The 24,239-nt window shown below is 43.0% G+C and overlaps 1 protein-coding gene across 1 annotated transcript; it reads right to left on the bottom strand.

Annotated features, from left to right (window-relative positions):
• Positions 1 to 1,402: 1,402 nt before the first annotated feature.
• LOC142560013 (sodium channel modifier 1-like) lies at positions 1,403 to 22,986 on the bottom strand. Its single transcript, XM_075671758.1, has 7 exons — positions 22,879 to 22,986; positions 22,617 to 22,687; positions 22,458 to 22,546; positions 18,864 to 18,976; positions 12,838 to 12,961; positions 7,369 to 7,663; positions 1,403 to 1,689 (listed from the first exon to the last, which is right to left on the bottom strand). The coding sequence occupies exons 1-7, from the start codon at positions 22,927 to 22,929 to the stop codon at positions 1,575 to 1,577; spliced, it is 858 nt and encodes a 285-aa protein (XP_075527873.1). The 5' UTR covers positions 22,930 to 22,986; the 3' UTR covers positions 1,403 to 1,574.
• Positions 22,987 to 24,239: the final 1,253 nt, after the last annotated feature.

The following is a 24,239-nucleotide window of genomic DNA, read 5'->3' as shown; positions in this document are numbered from 1 at the left end:
ATGCACGAAATTTTGATAATTTCATGCCAAGGTGCTGCAGTCTCCATTAAGAGCAAGTCAAGGTGGTAGAATAACTCTTTCTGCATTTTACGTTGAGTCACCATAAATACAGAGGGATTAAGCATCTAATTATTGTGCATGATACTCTTATGTCTCTTAATACGTCTTTGTGATGATACGTGTCTTCATAAAAAAGAACTGAATCATTAGTGTGAATTACCTGCACAAGTTGATTATTGATTGCAAGCTTTACTAGAGAGAGAAAAAAAAATATTCTGCAAATGCTGCAGAAACGTCCCACATTACACCTCCCATCAAAGACTGCAGTGCCTTTCCAAGGCAATATGCGGTAGCGATAGATTTCCCTCGGAAGTAAAATGAAGGAACTTTAGGTTAGCAGAACGTTTATTTACCCTAAGATCAGTCTTTGTAGTCTATTCCTTTCCACAACTGCATAGAAATAAAAACAAATGGCGTACAAAAGTGTGTACACCGTGACTGAAGGGGATAAAGGGAACAAGCAAACCGTCGAGGTGGCCCAGCTCAGTTGTGGCGTCCTGCTACTAAGTGTGATGTTGAAGTTTTCTCAACTTGAACCTCATGGACTCTGAAAAAGGTGCTCAACTGGCGCCGTATTCTGAAACGGTCCCCTTCAGCAGTATTATCACCTCGGAGATAGTATCGCTGTCAGGCGCGAGCTGATTGTCTGGTTGAGCAAAATCGGATGATGTGAATCATACGATTTTGCTAAAGGAACCAATCAGTGCGCACAGTTGGCGAAGGTGTGGCCGAGACGATAGTATCGCCGAAGTGGATCATTTCAGAATACGACCCCTGTATGCGTCGTGGGAGACACCGTGTGCACACAGCTGCCAGAAGCGTCTCTCGCGCTTCGACACACACCGTTCACTACGGGCACCACTGCCATAGTGACCTTACGGGTGCGACGTCAGCAATAATGAAATGGAGCAGCGGCAAAAAATGTGCGTTGCTGTAAGCTGTAGCTGCGTTACTATGACTGCCATACCTGAAGTTCGCTGCTTTCGCTTAGCGCCTAACACCGCCATTTTCTTCCTAAGTTGTTCAATTTGAGCGTTCATGTTTAGTCCACGTCAGTGATCGTAGAACGCGAGAATGAGCGCTCTTCAAAGGAAATAAGTTTGATAGTTATCCCTTCTAATATAAAAAAAACTTAATACTTAGCAATTCTGAATGGTGAATTCTTGAACAGCATAGACTATTCCATACATATCCCAAATTTTGAATATTCGTACATCACTAGTTAAAACTATAGTTCGTAAAATAACTTCAGTTTCATTATTTTTGTGTTTTACGGGAAAATGCTGAGCCATGCACATAGCAGCATGTGCAAAGAAAATGCGAAATAATTCAATGGACACACTTTTGAAAAATAATGTTTTTATTGTAGAAGTAGCGGATGTCACAAGTATGAGCAGCACTAAATGGGACAAGGCAGTGTTCTGTGAGTGAGTTCCCTTTGTTGCTTTTGCCCCACTTATTAGTGCTCGTTCTGTTACATACCAGCACACACCAACTACTTTCGTCAGCAGATGTCATGATGTGGAAGCCACACTTTCGACGAAAGGGGGAGGTTCCTCTTCGTCACTGTCAAACTCAACATTCTCGTCTTTGACCCATTTGCCATCTCTGTCCAGCTTCCAGCCAGACCTGTGGACAAATGAACACAAGGGCAGTTCAAGATATGGCTGGCCCTTATCTCTGCTACACGCTTACACGCTTGCCTGATAATCAGTGAAGAGCACAATGGGTACAGCATGTGCTCTCGTTAATTCACGAGTTTTGCCCTCAAAATTTTCCATCAGCGTAACGAAACAGTTGTTTCGGAACACTATGCCTACAAACCACACTCACATGTTTGACTTGCAAGCTAGCAAGATGACAGCTGTGGAGTTAAGCTGCATATATTATTACTAATATAAAAACAAAAGTATTGTTGAAGTTCCTGCAGGACACCAAGCTTGACGAGCGGCTCTAGCGAGGCAACTGTCTCATGTACATAAGCACTCACCACCTCTCTTATCATCATCATCCATCCCAATACTTTCACTCTCCTTCCCTCTTCCCCAGTGCAGAGTAGCAGACTAGAGCGCACTAGCTCAGGTCGACCTCTCTGTCTTTCCTATCAATAAATTTTATTCATTACTAATATAAAATTATATTCTCTAAACTTGCACGCCGCAACCACAATATGATTATGTGGCTGGCTATAGTGGGCACTTGAGATAAATTTTCACCACCTCAGACTTTCTTTAATATGCATATAAATCTAAGTACATGAGCATTCTTGCATTAGCCCCCACAGAAATGCAGCTTCCGCAGCCGGGACCAAGACCAAGACCTCGAGCTTAGCAATGGAACACCACAGTCACAAAGCTACTGAAGCTGGTTATTACTACTATATTACTTGATACATATACCATATAACACTACTACAACCAGGCAGGACAGTACTACTCTAATGGCTATACATTGTGTGAGAAAAATTTGAGGAACTGAGAAGTGCGGTCTTTAGTTTATTAACAACCAAATAAAGCCGAAAGTGAAGTCAAGGAAAGCTATGTAAAAATTTTTTTTTGACATCATATCCATTAGACCTTTTTTGGCTATACTGTCTATACCTTAATACACCTGCAAACACACAGATGGTGTTTAATTAGTGCTATGGATTTAAGTGCATAAAGATGCTCTCACATATTGCTGCACATTCAGAAAGGAAAAGTCTAAAGGAAAAATTGTCATCCGCACAACTGTAACATCTGCGTAAAAAGAAAACCCAGACGGGCTTTTCAGACAGAGGGCTTTGCAGTTGAAAAAAAGTCATCCTAACCCGAGCACTGAACCCAGGATGAACACCTTTCCGAAGTGGTCACTCTACTATCTGAGCTAACCAGTAGGCTAGAAGATTCCAGAGAAAGGTTCAATTAACCAACAACTCGAAGCAAAGGAACACTGAACCCAGTGGTCACCCGCAGAACTGATTTGACATGCAATGACGTTGTTTGCAATGAGCCAACGCTTAAGTAACATATTATTCCAGGTTGTGAAAGAAACCTGCAATGTATAAGATGTCACTGCATGCTTCTGCAGCCAGATTGAAGCGAATTGAAGCTCTTTTAACAGTGGTTTAAGCAAATTAAGTCCTTGTTTTGACCAAATTGATGTGAATAAGAGAGATTCCATTAGCTTTTCTCAAAATCCTGTCATGTATTAGCTGCTGCAGTTGATGCTTTCCATCATAACGTTGTTGAAAGCTACCTACGCTCGATGCTGTGGTCTATTGCTACTTTTCTGCTTCCATGGACACTTTGTTTATTGAATGGATGCATGAGAGCACTGCATTTCAATTGCACACGTACAAATTGAAATTATTTTATCCTATTTTGCAGCACCCATCCAGAACTTAGAAAGAAACTATGCAAGCAGCAGCTTTCTGCAAATACAGTCGCCGACCGATTTTCCGGACTCCGAAAATTCGGACATGCCCGATTATTCGGTCAGCTTCGCGGCACCGCCATTCTCCCCATAAACCATAATGTATAACAACTGCCGAAAGTTCGGACACCTTGCAACCTCTCGTCTGATTTTTCGGACACTCCTTGAGCGAACTCGATCGAGAGCACCATGCACCGACTCTGACCGGCTCATGGCTCGACTTGCTAAACGCCATTTTTGTTTTGAACGGAGCCTCCTTGCTGCCCCACGAAGTGGCGCTACTGGAAATCCCCGCTCATCATCATCGTTTCTACTGGTTCGATAGAGTGGCTCTACAGCAGTTCCGGTTTCAGCTTAGTAAGCCATGTCAAGACAATCCAGCAGCTGATTTGTTTCTTCGCGCACGACGCTGCGAGTAGGCCGCGTTTTTCGTTTGTGCGACTGGTCTCGGCACGGTGGTGTTTGCTTTGTGCGCTGTGCCGAGGTTTCGGTGATCCAACACGGCATACGGAAACATCGCGTCAAGTGTCTAATGGCGCCGACAGTGCCCGCGCAGACTGCGCTGGGGAATGCCGGCAAGCGGGTGCCGGGAGGCCTAAGATTTGTCGCCTTCCGATGTGCTCCCTACTGACGCGGAAAATGTTGTGCCGAGACCTGCGCAGTGGTTGCATTGCGACTCCGGACACCGTCTCATTTGACAGTTTCACAGGTGCCGACACAGCTGTACTGACGTGCGCAGAACTCGACGACGGCGAGATCATTCGTCAGATTTCTGCTGCACCGCTGGACGATGACTCTTGAGTCGGAAGATGACGCACCATGTGCTACGCTGCCGTCGCATGCGGAGCGTGTACAAGCAGTGACTGTGCTTTCAGCCACCTATAGTGATCGTACGACCCTCTCCGAGATCAGGCTTATCCGATTGCACGTAAACGGAACGGCGTGCTACGGCGCATTCACGATTTCTTCAAGCCTACTGCCGAGCCCGAATAAGTGCGTGGAAATAAAGGATTTCATTTTTTTTTTTCATAATCTGCTTTTTCGGACACCTGTTTATTCGGACATTTTCGCTGTCCCCGCGAGGTCCGAATAAACGGTCGGCGACTGTAGCTGAACATGCTCTAAATGTGCTAAGAAACTTTTCAAGTAACTCTAGCCTAGCAATAAAACAATTTAGTTTGTTATTTATGCTCACAGCAAACAAAGGAGGACTGGCTGGTGAAAAGCTACCAGCTTACAATACACCACTGGTCTCATTAATGTATGACACACTGTGTTTGCATAACACTGCACGAGCTGGTTGAAACTAATACAAAATACAAACATGTATTGAAAACTATTGGTATTAACAGCTCATACTGTGGATGCGATCGTAGACACATTGAAATTTTGTTTCAATAGCTTTGGGTTGAGATTGAGGCTGCAGCTATTTAAAAAAAGAATGCAAGCTTGTTTATTATCCTTCATGAAAAAATGCACAAGTTCATATAGTTCAGATTAATTTCAACTAAAGGTTGCTTTGCTTTTTTCTGCACAGTGCTACCAAAATTCAAAAAACTGCATATTGTTGGCATGGCTTGAACATGTGTGATATCTCGTAGTGTCTGTATTTTTCATTGATATACACAAAACTGAAATACTAGATCATACTAGCCAGGTAAATTCTGCGAAAACTGGCAAGGTAGAGGATGACTCAACAAGGTAAAACCTACAATCCATCTGAAACTAGCATGAAGCAACAACAAAAAAAGTTTTCTCTTGGAAAAAAAGCTGCAGAGTATGTAATTTTCACAATTAAGATGCAAATTGCCAGTCCTCAGTTAGCTGTTTAACACATTTCCAAATGTCTTAACAGTCTGCATTGCCCCACTGTACATTCATGATTAGTTGGGGCATAAACTGCCACTCCGGAAAAGCGTGGTCCATCACACACATGATCATGTATACAGGCTTTGTAGTGTGTAAATATCACATAGCTCAGTATGGAGAGGGTTAAGGGAACAGATTTATTTATCTATTTATTTATTTATTTATTTATATTTATATAATACTGCGGACTCATGGCCTAAGAAGGGTGGTCGATACAAATGCAAGAAATACAAAAGAAACAGCAACGAAAAAAGCAATGATAACACAGGCTCAGAAAGGTTATTTCACAGTTGGACCACTTGTTTTGATAAGGCAGTTCCATTCACTAATGGTTCTCAGGAAATAAGAAAACTTAAATATGTCTGTGCGAGCAAAATATGGTGTTAGGGCGTTTTCATTGTGGTGTCGGGTGGGCCTGCTAGTTAAGGGTGACAAATATGTTGATCCATCTAGTGCTAGTTTGTTTTCCAAAAGTTGGGAAAGAAATTCTAATCTAAATTTTTGCCTTCGTGCCTGTAATACAGGAATGCCATTTGCCTGTATTAAATCAGAAGGTGAATCTAATGCCGAAAATTTGTTAAAAATAAACCTTACGGCCTTTCTCTGAATACGTTCAAGACAAACAATGTTGCGTTTAGTGTGGGGATCCCATATAATGCACGCATATTCCAGTCTTGGCCGCACAAGAGCAGTATAGCAGAGCAGCTTAACATTAGTGGGAGCAGTTTTAAGTTTATGTTTAAGAACACAAAGCTTGCGGAAGGCGGATGAACAAGCATTATATATGAAGATTCCAAGACAGGTTTGAAGTGAGTGTTACCCCGAGATATTTACAGCAATTTACTTCTTGTAATGGTGAAGGCCCTAATATGGAGGTATAGCACAGCGGATTTTTTTGGCGAGTTACTGGAAGGGAGACACATTTGCTCGTGTTAAGGGTCATTCCCCATTTTATACACCATTCATGTATATTGTCCAGACTAGTGTTGAGATCATTGTAATCGTTAGTGGAACTAATTTCTTTAAACAAAACACAATCATCAGCAAACAGCCTTCAGCAATCAGCACCAGGGCAGACAACATCAACAATATCATAAATATACAGTATAAAGAGCAAAGGCCCTAACACGCTGCCCTGAGGTACACCAGATGTGAGTAGAAGACAGCCCGAGTGTTGACCCGCTACATCAACGTACGGTATTGTTTGCGATTACTCAAATAGTCTGAAATACAGTCAACAAGTATTTGTGGAATGCCTGTTGCTTCAAGTTTGACAAGAGTTTACTATGGCGAACTTTATCGAAGGCTTTGCAAAAATCTAAGAAAAGCATGTCTATCCTACCGTGCCTATCAAGGGTCAATGCCAGAGAATGAAATAATGTGACGAGTTGAGTTACGGTTGATAATCCTTTCCGAAATCCGTGCTGATATTTGGTCAATATGCAGCGTTCCTCGAGGAAGTTTGTTATACTAGTAGCTATGGATATCGGTACTCTCATGGCCAGAGGCATTGCAGAGAGGAGGGGCATACAAAATCGACGGCAGTTTTCTTAAATTTGTTGACATCAGTGATGGCAGCGATGAAGGCAGGGAGATGGTTCCAGTCGTAAGGATGGTGCAGGCACTAACTTCCAATTAAAATTTACTGTGCAGTGATGAAAAATGTTGTCACTAACGTAATAGAAAGATTGCCTCTGACATAATGTCTTTGTTTTCCTTTAGCTTCTGCAAACATTTTCCTCTGCCTATATCTTCTACCACCGCACAATAAACTTTACTTGAACGTCCATGCCAGTGTCACCCGTTTCCTTAATATGCGTCCTGCTTTTGCACTGTCTGCTGTATCATGTTGCCATACTAACCAGCCCAACTAACAACCATATTTATGTACATGAGCATTTCTGCATTTCGCCACCCTCAAAATGCTGATGCTGTGGATGGGAATCAAGCAGGCAACATCACACTCAGTAGGGGAATGCCATTGTAAGAGTCACTGCGAGAGGTAATTAAGGCTGCTCTACTCACATTCGTAAGTTGAGAAAGTAATGAGCTTTCGCCTTCTCCTTGGCCTCTTCTTCAGTAAGATCTTTTTTGACTCCCTTGGAAACAGGCTTCTTACGCTGTGCTATGCTTTCGTCAACGTCGCACCATTGACTACTGCCACCTAGCCGCAGACTTGTAGATGGCATCGTACTGCTGCGCTTGTTTTGTTCGACAACGGTGGCAAAGCTGTTCTTTTGTTGGGTTTTCTTGATGTATGCCTTGACTAGAGGGTTCTCTGCATTCTGCGATATGGCTGGCATCTTCACCTCTTCCAGTCCTAAGTATTGAAGAAGAATGATACGCAAAATCAATTACTGCTGTTGCAAGTGTTGTTGCCATGTTTATTACACAAATTTCACTAAAAGACATTTATGTGGTATTTTGTCTCATGCTTTGGCGTGCCAGGTTGCTGCAACGTAATGCCGATGCATTTAAAGAAAGCCTAAAGAGAAAAATTAATTTGGTTTAGACTGATAAGGTATCCTTTCAAAGCTCTATTTTAGTTGATTTTGCGGTAGCAGGCTAACTATTAGAAAAGAAAAGGAAGGTCAAAGTTCCATTTCTTTAACTTTAAGCCAAATCCCCAGCACAGCTTTGTTGAAGTTCATAGCCTTCACAAAAGCAATTATAACAGAAAAAAGAAAAGGGAGTGTGGGCAGAGAGAGGGAGGAGAAAAAGAAAAGAGTTTTGTACGTTTGCACAAGTTCTTGCTATAGTACCATTTTCTAATTTGCGAGTGCACTTCTTGGCCCTGCCTATTTGCCTTCCTAATGGCACCACAGTCATGGTTGAAATGAACATGAGGTGCTAGCTGCACATGCTGAAGCTTGTCTCTTGCGCATGGTTTCATAACAAGAGCCACGCCTACATTTTCCATGACATAGCACGAACAAGTTGTGCTTGAGAGCACTGTCTGAAAAGATTACTAGGCCAGCATTTTTTAGGCAATCTGCCTTGCAAGAAAACTAGCTTTACAAGCTCAAAAAGGATCTGTTGTGTTCGCACTGACGTCTGACATTGCTCTGTGTGCATTACAGTGAACTAATACATCACCCAGGTGCACAAATGCATTGTTGTCCCACCAGGTTATTAACTGCTGAATGACTGGCTGGTTTAAAATTCTGATAACTATTTCTGCTGATAACTTACAATAATTTTCAAAAACATTTAGGCCATGCTTTGCCCACACAACAAAGCTTCAAAGAGAATCTGCTACATCACCAGTACAGCCAGAGATGCAGATTGCTGTTGATGGCACTGAGCTAGCAAAAAGTCTAACAACATTCCTTACTTGAGAAGGCTTCAAAATAAATACAGTCGAAACCCGCAATAACGAAATCGCCGGGGAAAGCAAAACATTTCGCTTTTGCGGGAATTTCGTTAGCGCGAGAATAAGGCAGAAAAGACAGGGAAGGGAATTGGCTTCCAAAAAAAAAAACAATTTATTGCCAAAATTCAGTCAGCTTACTTTGCCAAGCCTTGCCTTGCAGCAATTTTACTGCTCTCGACTCGCACTGCAAAAAGTGGTCTATTGCCACGTCGTCATCATGCTCACTGAAAAATGAACGAATTACTTCGAAGGAATTCAACACATCCCGCGGGTTCGCAGTCCTCTCATGATTAGGTGTCTGGTGGTCGTCGGCGTCGTCGGCACCTAGGCAAACGCTACTTATGATGACCTCATTGGTCATATCTTCATGCACGACAACACCTTCATCCACATGAACGAACTCATCAATGCTGAGGCCATCCGGAACACCATCTGTCCCGGCAGAAAGTGAATCCCATGCGTGGGCCAGCGATTGGCGGCACTACGCCGTCAGCACTGTCAACTAGTGCACCTTCAGGCGAATCTTCTTGCAATGCCACTGGATCAGCACATGATGCTTGCCGAGTGGCAATGAAGTCGGCATGGTTAATACAATTAGCTATCACGGCTGGCGACGTCGCAAGCCATGCGGCGGCCACCATCTCACGCGGCATGAACATGTCCACTACGGTGGGACGCTTCAACTGGAGGTTCACCAGCAGACGCTGACTCAGCCTTGCCCTGTAGGCGCACTTGACGCTACGAATGACGCCTTGATCAAGCGGCTGCAGCACGGAAGTGCAGTTTGGTGGAAAAAAACCAAGCGCACGTTTCCAAGTTCCACGTCATCAACATGAAGGGCACTGAAATTGTCCAAAAAAAGGCAGACCGATCTGCCTGCCTTCCGCATGTCCGTATCGAAGGCCTTGAGCCAGCTGCCAAATATGGCCCGGGTCATCCATGCCTTCAGGTTCGCGGTGTATTGTACAGGCAGCTGACGATTTCCCTTGAAGCAGCGGGACTTCTTACTTCTGCCGATTACAAGCAGTGGCCGTTTATCTGTGCTGTCCATGTTAGTGCACAACAAAATTGTTACATGCCACTTGCTGTGTTTCCCCCCGCGGCATTTCTGGCCTTATCAGTTCAGGGTCTTCAATGGCAGCATCTCATAGAATAAGGCCGTCTCATCTGCATTATAAATGTCCCAGGGCTTGTACTGGTCCAATACTCTTTGTTGGTCAGCAGCCATGACGATGTTGTCACAGGGTCGATGGCTGCTGCTTCCCTGGAAATGACTTTGGCCACTATATCGTGGCGGGCTTTGAAATGGCTCAACCAACCAGGGCTAGCCTTAAAATCAGCGTGCCCGAGAATGCACGCGAAGTCCAGCGCTTTCTGCTGAAGAACTCTGCCAGACAGCGGCACTTTGTTGGCACGCTGTTCACAAAACCATGCAAACACCACCTTGTCTACGTCTGGAAATGCCGCAGCGCTCACCGTTTTGTTCTTCGCACTCACACCACTTCCGAGTGCGTCGAGAATGGGGGCCTTGTTTTTCAGAATCGTAGATATTGAACTGCATGCAATTCCAAACTCTTCAGCGATATCTATTTTCTTCCTGCCCTTTTCAGCTTGGGCAATAATTGCAGCCTTATCCTGCAGTGTCATAAGTTTCCTCTTTTTGGCTGGAGGCGGCATCTTAGCAGGTTGTCAAAGCAAATGGCCCGATTGGCACACAGACACACAATTGACGCACTCTAGCACCAATGACACTGAGCACACGACCATGTGCGGTGGTACACAAAGCCCACTGATAAAGCGTCATCCGGGTTATCCGAGCCTTCACGTGTAGTAGATGTCGATTTGGCTGCCACGCACGCAGGCATTTCGTTCTGCATTTAGCACATGCTGTGATGGCACACAGGATTAAATAAAATGTGTTCACTGCAAGATCGCCTACGGTTCTTGTCTTTTTTTTTTTATTTGTATCATTTAAATACTAATAATTGCATTTTTGGCTTAGACACTGCGCAGTCACCCGTTGCGAAGGGCGAACGACCACCATCTTCATCATCGCTGTCGCCTGCCACGAGGTGGTGCGAGGCTTTTTTTTATTGTAAACAGTGATGGCGGTGGCCACGCAAGTGTGCTGTGGTGGTAGTTAATGCAATTTAAGCGCACAACGAATGCATTTGAGCAGTTTCCGAACATAATTAGTGTTACGTGAGTAGATTATTTGCGGACTGTCGTTTCAGAAAATTTCATTAATGAGGGATTGCTATAGAAAAAAGTTTCGTTGTCGCGAGATAGGAAATGCATTGACTCCTATGGCTGTTCGCCGGGGATCCAAAAATATTTCGTTGCGGCGAGAATTTCGTTCCCTCGGGATTTCGTTACCGTGGGTTTCGGCTGTAATGTGAATAGGTAATTTTGCAGAATATTGAATTATTTACACCAGAATGACATGCAAGGTGGCTTTTTCATTATAGGAGCCAACATCACTGACTTTTTCTAAACATTATTATGAGCCACCCATTCTGCAGACGAAGAGGAAGAAGGTGCAGTATAGCAGACGAGAAAGAGGACGAACTGTCCCGGCCTGCCATCTTTGTTGTAGTGGCACCATTCGCTGTCGCTGTGTAAATATGCGTACAAACCCTTTTTGACATGTCCCCATATCATCTTTGGTGGAGGTGCGAGGTACAAAAGAAAGTTTCAGCTGTAGAAGGCCAGATGAGCAGAGTCATCACAGTCCCTCAGAATGATATCCCCTTAACAATATTTGTAACTATTTTGGAGGAATCTCTGTCATGCTAAGTGCCAAAGTGACAATCATGAATGAACTACACTCATTCAAAAATGAGAATAGATTTTCACATATGACCGGGGTATAAGCGTTGCCTGTGAGTTCTTCTCATGTACCCAGTAATGGCAAAATGTCACCTGTAAAAATTTTCCCGCAGAGGTATTAGCATTAGTATAAATATCATTGTCTACTTCCTGCAAGCCTGTGCACCTGTTAGCTTGAATGACTCTGCAAGTAAATGCAAACCACACAAAAAAGACTTGGACAGGCAGAGTGCCTGTGCTGTTCATGTTTCCTTGTGCTTATTTGCACAGTCACTCAGTGCTAACAGAAATGCATCATCTAGCTCACCAGGGTATCGTAGTGAAGCTTACATGTGTGCTATGCTTCTATTTTTCTGGTCTATGCTACGAGCTCCAAGTGTGATAAAATTTAGAAAAAAAATAGAGCAGCCATACAGTGAAACAACTTGTCTTGATACATTGTTACCAGGAAGCAGTAAACACGCTGGAATAAGGTTACATGAAAGACTGAGTGACTGTACTTTACATCCCAGAGTAACAGCTGGTCTATGAGACACATTGTAGAGGCGAGCCATGGACTTTCATGACCTGAGGCTCTTTAACCCGTACCTAAATCTACGCACAGCGTGCACCAAAATCTCACTACACAAGTGTTTCATTGCGATGGCAATTATACATATGCTCAAGGCACATTTTCACTGTTGTAGCGGGCATTGTCATGCTGTCATGGTATCGAAACACATGTGCAGCCCACTCATGCAAGGTTAGGTCTCCAGAGACACGCATTACATGTGATTGCAAAAGCGTGAAAGCCAAGTGGCTGCACCATTACAGTCTGCCCAATCAGCTCTGCCAGAGTCAGGGCTGCAATATGGCTTCCGCTGCTGGCATGAGTGCTTTGGGCACACACATTAGCATTCCTATTAAGCAGCTGTATGCATACAGTGGTCTGAGCAATGCCGACAGTAAACCTCAAGCGAAATTTATGTACTAATCCTTTCTTTGGATTCTGACAAACACCGGCAATTTTTCTTCAATGTCATCTCATGCACCATCGAGGTGCAACACTTGCAATGCTGCTGGTGGTGCTCTTCGTCATGCCAGCTTTCTGAGATGCCTTCAGTGCAACAATAAACCTTGCTATCGCCTGTTTAATGGTCTGCCTTCATGCAAAATTGCCAGTTTTTGCCTTTTGTTCAGATCGGAGTGCAAAATTACTGTCTGGGAATCGAACCCACATCCTCATGATCAGCAGTGAAATGCCACTGCTACAAGATGTGTGAAAGAAAAGAAGGGTTAAAAACAGGGCTCACCACTGGAACCAGTGGCTCCTTGGTCACCTCCTTTCTTTTTACAACAGCTGCTATAAGGTGCTGCCTTCATAAGCTTGAGGCGTGGTGCCTTCTTTGTGGCCTTCACTGGCGCAGAACCTAAAAGCTGCGAGCAAGGTAGCACCAGACAATAAGGGTCCCATCCAAATTTTTTAAAAAGTGGTAGTAGTACACAGTTCAAAAAGTGAAAATGCATGTATACACATTAGATGTTTTTTCAAAAGTAAAAGATCTTATCTAGCATTTCACATTGAGTTGTAAAAGTTTACGTCCTTGAGCACAGCCTCAGTGTTACCACAGCAACAACACATCATTGCAAATATAGTCCGCAACAAGTCAATAATGCAGCGGCAAGTGCCCCTCAACGGGAACATATATATGCATGTGCCAGAGAATCCCTTCCTCATCCATGTCTTGCTGTCTTTCCCAATCCTATGTATTCAGGTCCATACCTGCCAACCTGTGAACTTTAAGAGCACATGCCTTTTCAGGAATAGATTCATAGGAATAGATTTTTAGGAATCTAAGGATGATTTATCCTTAGACACAGCACACAAGCTGCAAACTAGGGACAGCACAGTGACTTTTTCAGCAACCTTGAAGCTTCCAATGTCGCATGCTTCAAGAACTTAATTATTTTAACCTTTGTGTGATGTCCTTTCTAACGTGATGAAGCTTTCAAAGAAAGACTCGGAAACCAGCGAGTGAAGCTTTTTTGCGGACAGAATATACATTTCGATAAAGTTCACACAAGATTGGTAAAATAAAACAATCGGAAGAGTTGGCACATATGCATGTCCTCACATTTGCTTCATTCAAGCAATTTCTTATCATAAGACACCCATGTCCATGAGATCAGCTGGGCCATTCCTTTTTTGTGCAACTCCTAGATGGATCACACACAATGCATGGGGAAGTGGCAGTGGCAAGAAAGCACTTTGGACAGAAGAGAAACCAATCTCTAATCCCGTTTCAAACTGCACATTTGTGCTGAGAGCTGTTTTATTCCTCCCCACACATGACAATTGGGGCTGTTATACATGTGCCATTATCACAGCATTACAACTGTTTGCTTATTTATTTAGTATACCTGAAACATTCCATACTAAGGCCATTACATGAGGTGTGGGAATAGAAATGTACCAGTTACGTGGCATGACCTGACTTGTGGTTTTCCAAGATAGTAAAAAAAAAACAATAGTGGGGTTTAAGAGCCTGGAACTTCACAGTGGATTATGAGGAAGGCTGTAGTGGAAGACTTTTGATATATTTTGATGACCTGGGGATTTTTAGTGTGCACTTGAAGCACAGTACATGAGTGTTTCAGCATTCTGCCTTAATTGGAATGCGTTAAACATGACCAGAAATTAAACCCCAACCTACCTTTTGCTAAACAGCACAATGCCAAATCCACTCAGCCAGCATGACAGTTCTTTATATTATTTTATCGAACAAGTGGGTCATCTTCTCTTCATGTCAATGGTATTTTAATGAAACTACTACTTGAAGCTAACACTATGACTTGGAAGTTAACAAAGAAGCTTGAGAACAAGTTAAGGACTATGCAAAAAGTGATGGAACGAAAAATGTGTGGCATAACGTTAAGAAACGAGAAGAGAACAGTGTGGATTAGAAAGCAAATGGGGATAGCCAATATTCTAGTAGACATTAAGAGAAAGAAATGGAGTTGGGCAGGCCATGTAATGCGTAGGGCAGATAACCGGTGGACCATTAGAGTTACAGAATGGGTGCCAAGGGAAGTGAAGCGCAATCGAGGATGGCAGAAAACTAGGTGGGGTGACGAAATTAGGAAATTAGCAGGCATAAGTTGTAACCAGCTAGCGCAAGACAGGGGTAATTGGAGATCGCAGGGTGATGCCTTCCTCCTGCAGTGGACACAAAGATAGGCTGGTGATGATGATGGTGACTTGAAGCATGAAAGGACAGGCTTGTTGTGGTTATTTAGAAAGAGTTTTTCCTGCAAGCTTGACCAACTGGTTAGAGGAACTCTGATCATAACAGGCCCTGTTCAGATCTGGTTCTGGGATTCGTGGTTCGGAGTCAGGCGTCACACAGAGAAGCACTTGCCTAAATCCCGGAATGCCTAAAATGTGGTAGCTGGCCTGGCCTATACAGAGGCATCGCATTAAGCTGGCTAAGCACACCTATACTATCATCCATTTCTATCGCCAAGAGTTGCATGTTGGCAAGGAGATGAGGTCGGGAAGTTGAAGGAAACGAGAAATGGGTTTATTCTACATATTGACAACTGGCTCCATCGCTCTAGGAGTCGATTGTACCTGAGTGGTCTACATGATTGAATCAAAGCACACTGAATGCCGGAGCACACTACTACAAGCCTGAGCAATTTACTTGGCTGAGCATGCACTGCACAAAGCATTCAAGATGTCCACTTTTAAGCAGTCGTTTACTATAGATCACTGGACGAGGAAATGGCCATATCCTGACCAATCAAAATGGTCTTAATGTTCGCAGCGCTATGCCCACTTTGTCGCATCTCCTCCCCAGACTTCGCCTCTGATGGTGTGTGTTCGCCCCCACATATGACACAATGACGAGGCACTCGGAAAGCAGCAGTCAACACCGTACTCGCGGTCTGATGCTGGCTCCTTTCAGCAATTAGCTGGCTCTCTGTGATGGCCAGCTTGGGCTGCTTGCAGCAATTTCGGTTTCTCACGAACATCTCCAGATGACAGCTGTTTGACATTTGACAAACGCACAGCTTTCAGCAGACAAGTTTCACAATGACGGCAACATCAGGTTGCTTGAACAGAGAGAGGCTCGTGACCGCATTGCAAAGCTGAGCACCCTCCTGCTGGAATGCTGGGCTTGTCAGCAGATCTATGACACCCGCAACTAGTGGTAACAGCCCCTGTAAACTGCAACAGCTGAAGCATGTTCACATGATGCCCTTTGTTCAACATTCGTGTGGGTGTCAACAGACAGATGTAACAATGTACATCTATGTACATGTATGCAGGAGAGTGCAATAATGCAGGAGAAGCTGCTTCCACAAAAGTATATTTCCACTTGCTCTTCGTCCCTTTGTTATCCAAGAAACAGTCTCTTACTATTCTTGAGGAGGACTTTGATGATGAGTGAAGCAACTGGTTATCTTGATGTTGCTTCCAAGTCTGCCTCGTTTTGGAATAGTGAACACCAAGCTTGTGAGCTGCAACCAAGATGACATGCTACTGGAAGCCTAGTCGACACTTCACAGACGATGAACACACCAGAAAATATATTTTTTTCTTGACGAGTTTCGGTTTTGAGCATGGTATTTCAAGTTGAGTGTCTTTGGCCAACCTTGACCAACAGGCAGCAAGTGCCGCTTGTTGGATTAGAGCAGGAACAGAGAATGAAAAAGAAACTTTGGCACACGACTCACTTTCTTTTGAAAACGCCTTCAGATGAGAAAGGTCAGTGCAAGGTCACTGGCTGCAATGGTATCATACAGGTAATGTAGAGGAAATGCAATGTACAGCTGTGTTTCCCATTCAATGAGAGCTGTCTGTACGAATTCCATATGAAGCCATAGGTTTCGTGGGATGAAGCTTTCTTCCAGCGTTGCCCACCGATTGCAGAAAAAATTTCTGCAAAATACTTTTTCCATTCGTTAAATATCTCTATTATCAGTGCATTTTGCACATTTAATAAAATTCACACATTTTCTTCTGGCATTCTTGTCCTTAAAGGGTTAATACTATGGGCGGTGGAATATTCGAAGTTTCAAGTACGAATTGAATATTATACACTAATTAGCCGCATTTGTATTTGAAAATAAACTATTCGGTAGTTTAGAATATCAAAATTAACCAAATACTTCACAACAACCAGCTGTTAAATTTCAGTTACTATTCTGCATCTGCTAAACAAGGTATCGCAAATTACAATAAGTGAAACGACATCAGTTTCCAAAGCAGTGCAAAATAAAAAGAGAACTGCACACTTTGTTTTTTGGTTTCATGACGGAAACCTACAAACAGATGGTGACTTACACTTGTAGTCTATCCATTGGTGTTTTTGCAGTATAGTCATGTAGCAGTAGCTTTATCTTTCATGCTACAACCAGTCATGTTTTCCTTGCAACGAGCCTTTCTACATGTGTCTAAGGCACGTATGTCCTTCAGCAGCTTTTACTTTTCCTTTTCCAGAACTTCTGATCATTCTTCAATTACTATTACTTAGCATTGTCAGAAAACTAGTCATACAGTAGCCATTTATTCTTGTAAAGCTTGTTTGCAAACCAAGTTCTAAAGATGCTGAGAGAGGAGTTCTGCAGTTGTTTTAATGAAAATCAAAGGAAACCATTAAATCAGTGATACTGTGTTTAAACCTTGTGTTCATTGTGCGTGATAGTTTGCAGTTTTTTTTTCACTAGTCAGTCCATGCATGGTACCTAATAACACCTATATATTGCTGCTGCAAATATATGTGTCTGCTTGTGACCACTATTCAATACTCAATTTGATATTCTATACTTGCTATTTGTAATTCAATTCATATTCAAGAAAGCTGATATTGTCCTACCTCTAGTTCATACCTTTTCAGCAATTTTTTTTTTCTTTTTTAGCATATCTGATAAAAAGCTGCATCCCCTAGTACCACAGTGGTGCATGAAAAAGCTGGAGTCATTGATTGCAGCATTAGGTGGCAAAATTTGAGAACTGCCTAGCCTCTGTACACAAATTCCCTTTGAGCTGCATTTACCGCTGCATTCCTGAGTTGTTAGCAATATACGCAGAAAGGCTGCACCAGGCATGACAAATCATGCTCAAAGAGAAAGCATGCTTTAAGAAAAAGCTTCCACTCCTGCAGCATTTATGCATGACTGGTAACAACTATGCATGTCACAATATACTCAGGCTAAAACCCGTTGAAGAAAAATAATGACACAAGAATTTGTGCCAACGTGCAAGCTTTGCTGTTTCTTTTTTTTTTTTCTAATTTTCTGGTTTGATCTACTGCTCATTCCAGTTACACTCCTACGTGTCTGGTTGCCAAGATGATGAGCATGTAATTTCCAAGCAGCGAATTTCTGTCATATCACAAACTTACATTTTGTTAAATTTTACTATCACTGTCATTTAGTTTTTAAAGCAGTTGCCCAAATCTTAGTCATAGTTTACTACTGTCTTATAATGCATCTGCTTAAGCACAACATTGACTTCATACATTTTTATTCATGGAGCCACACAATGCCTCCCATCTTACTCCTACTTTGTGACATAAAAGTCGCAGAACAATGTTTAACTAAATCTTTTTCTTGACCCCTTCAGGTGCTGTGTACACAACTGCACATGCCAAGACAGCGCGTAAAAAACAAAAGTACTGATGAATTAATGATGTTTAGAATGTGAGGCACACCGCAGTAGGGGACTCTAGATTAATTTTTACCACCTCAGGAAATTTAACGTGCATCCTATGCATATTGTACACATGTGCCTGGCCCATTGAAATGTAGCCACCATGGCCAAATCGAACCCGCGTCCTCAACCTCAGCAGTGCAATGCCAAAGACACTGTCTTAGAATAGCAGGTCATGCTGCAAGTTTCAATAGTATGTGTAAAGTTTTTTAGTAAAACAAGTTAGAAGACAGACGGCTTAATGTTCACTCGCGGTGTTGGTGTGTCATCATGTAGTAAATTTGCATCCTATGTTTTTCACTATGTTCCACACATGGCACCTGGCGCATTATTTAAGTGTTTGGATAGTGCTTTCCAAGTGTGTTAGAGATGAAATAGTCGATATTCTCACATCTGACATTCCTGTAGCAAATTCTCCCATTTAGTCCATGTACTGTAAACTTCACAAAACTCGCTGAAGAAATGAAAATTCTTGAACTGTTGTGCAGCTGTATCCTTTTCACAAGTCTGTAGATGCAAAAAATGTTGCAATATTCAATGGAAAAAATTAATTGGCACCTCAAGGGTGTTTACTGCCACTGACAAAACCTCCATCGGTTTTGCTAATGCAGTGTGTCTTACTTTTGTACGATCAAAGCTGGTTGCCATTGCTCCTGACACTGCATTCGCCTCCTGTAGCCTTTTTTGCAGCTCCTGCTCCTTCCATTTCGTATGTGACAAGTGCCGAGTCAAATCTGAAAGAAAACAAAAAAAAACCATTTGACAACACATACACACATATTAGGTGTTCCGCCTAATGTTCAGACAGGAAGGTAGCGGTGTGAATTAGAGAGCAGATGGGGGTATCCATTATTGTAGCTGACATTAAGAGGAAAAGCTGGAGCTGGGCAGACCATGTAATAAGTAGGGCAAATAACCAACAGTCTATTAGAGTGCCAAGGGAAGCGAAGCAATGTCGAGGACAGCAGACAGTTATGTGGTGTGATGAAATATTAAAAATTTGCAGGCATAAGATGGAATCAGCTAGTGCAAGAAGGGGGTATTGGAGATCGCTGGGAGAGGCCTTTGTCCTGCAATGGACATAAATAGGCTGATGATGATCAGGCACATGCAAATGTTCTTCACTTATGCCTAAAGTTAATCGTTCTTTGTAATTTCGCAACACAAGAACATCAATATTCTTCACTTATAATTAAAGTAGTTGGCCTCTGATGATTCTCTGATAAACAGAGGCTGGGTCAGTATAATGTAGCAATTTCGCTCGATTTTATTCCTTTCTGAACATCCACCACTCATGGCTGGATGACTGTGGTGGTAAAGTAGGTGGAGCCCTGCTTCTGCTACTGACAAAGTGCAGAAAGGAAGTTAATTGTAATCGAATCGCTACATTATCCTAGCCCTGGTTTCTTTAGGACTTTCTTGCGGAATGTGATCGAAATGGCTTCTTGTGAATTGTACAATATCAATCAATGAATCAATGCAATTGTTATCCCATTCCAAAAAAACTGGAGCAAGGCAAGGGGTGAAGAAAATGTGCTCACTTAATCAGTGAGCCCTCGTTTACTAGCAGCCGTCATCAGCATACGACAGTGGTGCGCAACACACATAACAATACAAAAATTTAAACACAGAAAAGTGTGACGCTCCAGATAAAATCACAAATACAATAATTAAATACAAACTCACAATGTGAATACCATGGCTGTACATGTACAATTAATCGTCCTCACAGACAAAGCAGAAGTAAAAAAAGGACAAGGCACACTTCAGCAGTATTGTCGGCTTTGAACTACTTTACTGTTACAACAGCAGGTTCTCACTGCGCACACAGCCATCTTCCCAAGAACAACTTCCTTGTGACACACATAACATTGCCCTTGTCTGAAACCATACTGCCTGCCATGGCCTGTGAAATACATGCACAGACAACAACAATTTTCCTCACTTACGAAGTCACACTGTTATACTTTGAAGCAATTTCAAGCTTTTAACTGCTGTGGCAGTAAAAGAAAATGTGGGGGGTGGGGAAGGGGGGCAGTGATAAAATTCATGTTTAGTAAATTAGTTTATGAGCATGGCATCCATCTCACAGAAGAGGAAGGGCATGTGAAGCAAAAAAAATTCAGTGTTATTAATGTAATAGTTGCATTTCCACTATTATTTATTCTAAATTTTAATTAATCCGGATTATGAAAGAATCTGTAGAATACCCCTCCCCCCTCCACCACCAAATAAAGTTAAATATGTTAGTACTCGTATCTCTGTACTCGGTTTAGCAAATCCACACCATGTCATCTGCTCAGCATCTGCTTGCCATCCTGTTACATGCTCCATGGTTGGTGAATTGACGCAAAAATCTTTTCACGCTGTAACCATAGGCTGCATTTACATGCATGTAACCGCAGGGCTTCACTTTACCTGTATGCTTTCCCTGCAGTTACCCTACAGCCTCCTTAGCAAATAGTACAGGTGAATGCCCTTACAAATTGCGCCACAGCATCTGCTCAGCATCTACTAGGCATTTGCTCGTTACCGTAATCAAGTACCATGCTAGAGCAGGGTAGTGAATTAATGATGCAGTGAACAACTAGGCTTTTATAGCGTTCCGCTTCGTCAACACATCACTAATGCTAATGCTGCGGTGCGGTCTGCTAAATAGAAATCAAACCAGTTTTACGGCTCAGTGCCGTGCCTGTAGGCCCAGCAGCGTGAAAACAAACAGCTGATCTCAATAATTACGACATAACATGCCTAATTATTCGACTTCAGCTTGAGATGAGACTTAGCGATGATGAATTTTGCAGCTTGTTTCTTGCTGATAGGGCACAGGGCCAGTAATAGGCGTGAATTCGGATTTAAGTGAGTGGTCAGCGCAGTATGGACGCTGCCATGTTGCCACAGTTAGGGTGGCTATTATGGTTAGCGGCGGTGACAAAACATACCTAATGATTTGACCTCAGCTTGAGTTGAGACTTAGCAACACAGGTGGAAGGAAAAATATAGGAGGAAGCATTACTTCACGCAGCCAGCCTTGGCAATCCCACACTCTGTGAAGCCACTGTGGTGGTCCAATACGTGGTCTCTTTAGTCGAGATCACGGAGCAAGAATTGATAGATTTGCTGAGACATTTTGTTTCCAGTAGCTATGCCAGTAGTTTTTATTCTGTGCGCGCTTTTTTCAGCTGCCTCACCGTGGCTCTGCCTGCAGAGCGGGAACACTAAAACCAACCGCGCTCTCTGACGTGCGATCACGTGTTGGGCCACCAGGTTTGGCTCCAATCGAGTTGAAGTGTGCTCCCCCATATCTTTTCCTTCCTCCATGTTTAGCGATGACGGATTTTGCAACTTGTTTCATGCTAACAGGGCAGAGAGCCAGTAACAAGCGCGAATTCGTATTGAAGCGAGTGGTCGGCGCTCTATGGACGTTGCCATATTGCCACGGTTAGGGTAGCTATTACGGTTACCGGCGGTAACTACGGTATACGACAGCAGACGGCGGTATACGACATACAAGAGCAAAGGTCCTAACGTGTCATGTATCGCTGTACCGTATCATGTAGCGAGCAAAAATAACAGTCTCTAGTGTAGCCAATAGAGACTTTTAGCCTGTCCGCTATTCCGGCAAATGGGGGTGGTTTGGGCGGATTGCCGGATTTGCGGGGGCGTAAACGTGAGCAGCCAGAGCAGAGCAGCTGCCTGGTGGCGTAGAGTTCAACCAGACAAACACAGAGCTAAAACTGCAGTAACCCACTATACCCTGCTTTGCTGCTGGTGCAAATTTTTGGCAGCGGTATAATTGTGAACACGATTACGCCGCTGTCGAAAATTTGCACCAGTAGCTAAGCAGAATATAGTATTTTACTTTGTGTTTGTGTGGTTGAGCTTTGCGCCACCAGCTCGCGCCACCAATCTGGCCAGTCACGTTTACGCCACCGCCAAACCGGCAAACCGCCCGCGCTTGCCGGGATACCGGACGCACTAAAATTCTCTAATAATCAGCCAGTTACGCCCGGAACTATATAGCGCTACGCAAGCATATTGTCCGTGTATGCCTCGTACCTTCGGCAGTGCTACAACCAGCTTGTGAGATGGAGCATCGATGGAGTATAGACACGTGAACTCTCGTGAAAGTGACCTTATCCGCGAAAGTTGCCCCATTTCGCAAGATGTGGGACTAATGAACAACAGCAACGAATATTGAGGAAAATACCTTACTTATCAAGTGTCGTTTGCCCTTTCTGTGCATGGCAAGCATTTCAATGGTGTCGAGGACTGGTCGATGCGAGCACAGTGTACATGCGTATCTGAAATATAAAGCAGGTTCTCAGGCTCGATAACGATGAGCATCACTGAGAGAACCTTGTCTGAACTTACTTTCCATTCTTGAGTAGAAGAGCTTCATCCTCCGGTATGTGGCTGACAAGAATTTCGCTAACTCGTCGTTTCTAAATATAGAATAAAGCAAGGAATCACTGATCAGTAGCCTGAAAGCTAATGCTCATCTGCTTTAACTAGTTTCGCTGTGCGAGTGCGCTTGTGCGATTAAGTGCCCCAAACAGAACAAAACGATCGGTTATGAAGGACTTGTATATATAGAGCTAGTTAACATCAATTTTATAAAGTAGAGAACGCTCACCTGCAAATCTTGCAACAGCGCTGTGTCCGTGCCCTCTCGTTTAAACGCCATTTCTTGTTTACAAAACGCGCATGGTGGATTGTCTGAGGATCAGCTCGTGGTGACTACGTTGTAGTCTTGTTACTGACGGTTCTGCTTCTGGCATAAAGATTTCTACAATATTTCGGTAATTACTGATGCTGTATGTATAGTACAGGTTTTACATCTCGGTTTTATAATTAAATAACAGCGAAATTGTGGTCTATGAGATTGGCTGAAACATGTCAATGCATATACGCAAATGCATTGCCTTCGAGATTTATATTTGCTACTTCGAAGAAGCTGTCGCTGGAAGTCGTGATGTCGACACAACTTATTGTAAAATTCATTCTCTATTTTTTTTAGTTTTAGTGTGTGCGATGAAACTTTTATACGGTTACGTTTCTGAGAAAGCGAAAGTAAAGCGCAGCAAAGTACTCCGAGCATAGAGTTTCTAAATAAATACCATAGAGGGAAATGTGGCGCTAGTGTCTACTTTAATCTTTAGATTAGTGGCGTTTGCTTGCGGCACAGTAAACAAAGCTATACTCAAATATTATCGCATAAAACTTAATTTTATTTCTGCAGTATGTTATATAATCTACAACACGCTACATAAACTTTGCATCACTTTGAAATGGAAGCATGGTTTACTATGGTTTATCACCAGGACACACCAGGGTATGCATTCTTGTGCCATTCTGTTCCGGATTTAACGTCAAAGAATAATTATTTATTTGTTTTTGCAACAGCAATAACAACCGTGCATGTACTTATACAAAGATACTCATCAAGTATTTATGGAAATAAACATGATGTATTGTGAGAAAGTGTTGCGCCCTTGAGCGGAATGTTACAAGTGTCGTCTGCTACGACACCTGCTCGCAGCAAACGCAAGACTTTTCTCGCAGATGACAGGCACTTGCGAACTATCTCACTCTTTCGAAAGGTTGCGTCGGCTGTCACGATTGCTGAACGTCTTCAAGTACTTTTAAGCACATCTGCTGCAGTGCTAACTAGGACGCTTGTGGCCTCCTACGAGTATGCTTCATTATATATTATATTGACGTACCGCTTCCGAAGCGTGGCTTTGCACTTACCTATTTTGCGACACTAGACTACAGCCAGGAAGCAGCAACCTTTCCTACCACAAGTAAGTTTGTGTTCTCAAAGTCCTAAAACACGCATTTCCATGAGCACATAAACGAGCAGTGCATAATGAAGCCCTCAATAAAACTTGATTGTGAAGCCACTAGAAGTACAACTGTAGATGTCTTGTATCAGTAGTGTCTTCTTTTTCCTATTCTGAAGTTTCATAAAGCACGTAACGCTACAGGGCCAAC

This window comes from Dermacentor variabilis, chromosome 10 (genome assembly GCF_050947875.1).
Source record: "Dermacentor variabilis isolate Ectoservices chromosome 10, ASM5094787v1, whole genome shotgun sequence".
NCBI classification, from domain to species: Eukaryota; Metazoa; Arthropoda; class Arachnida; order Ixodida; family Ixodidae; genus Dermacentor; species Dermacentor variabilis.
This window is presented reverse-complemented; position numbering and strand designations above follow the sequence as displayed.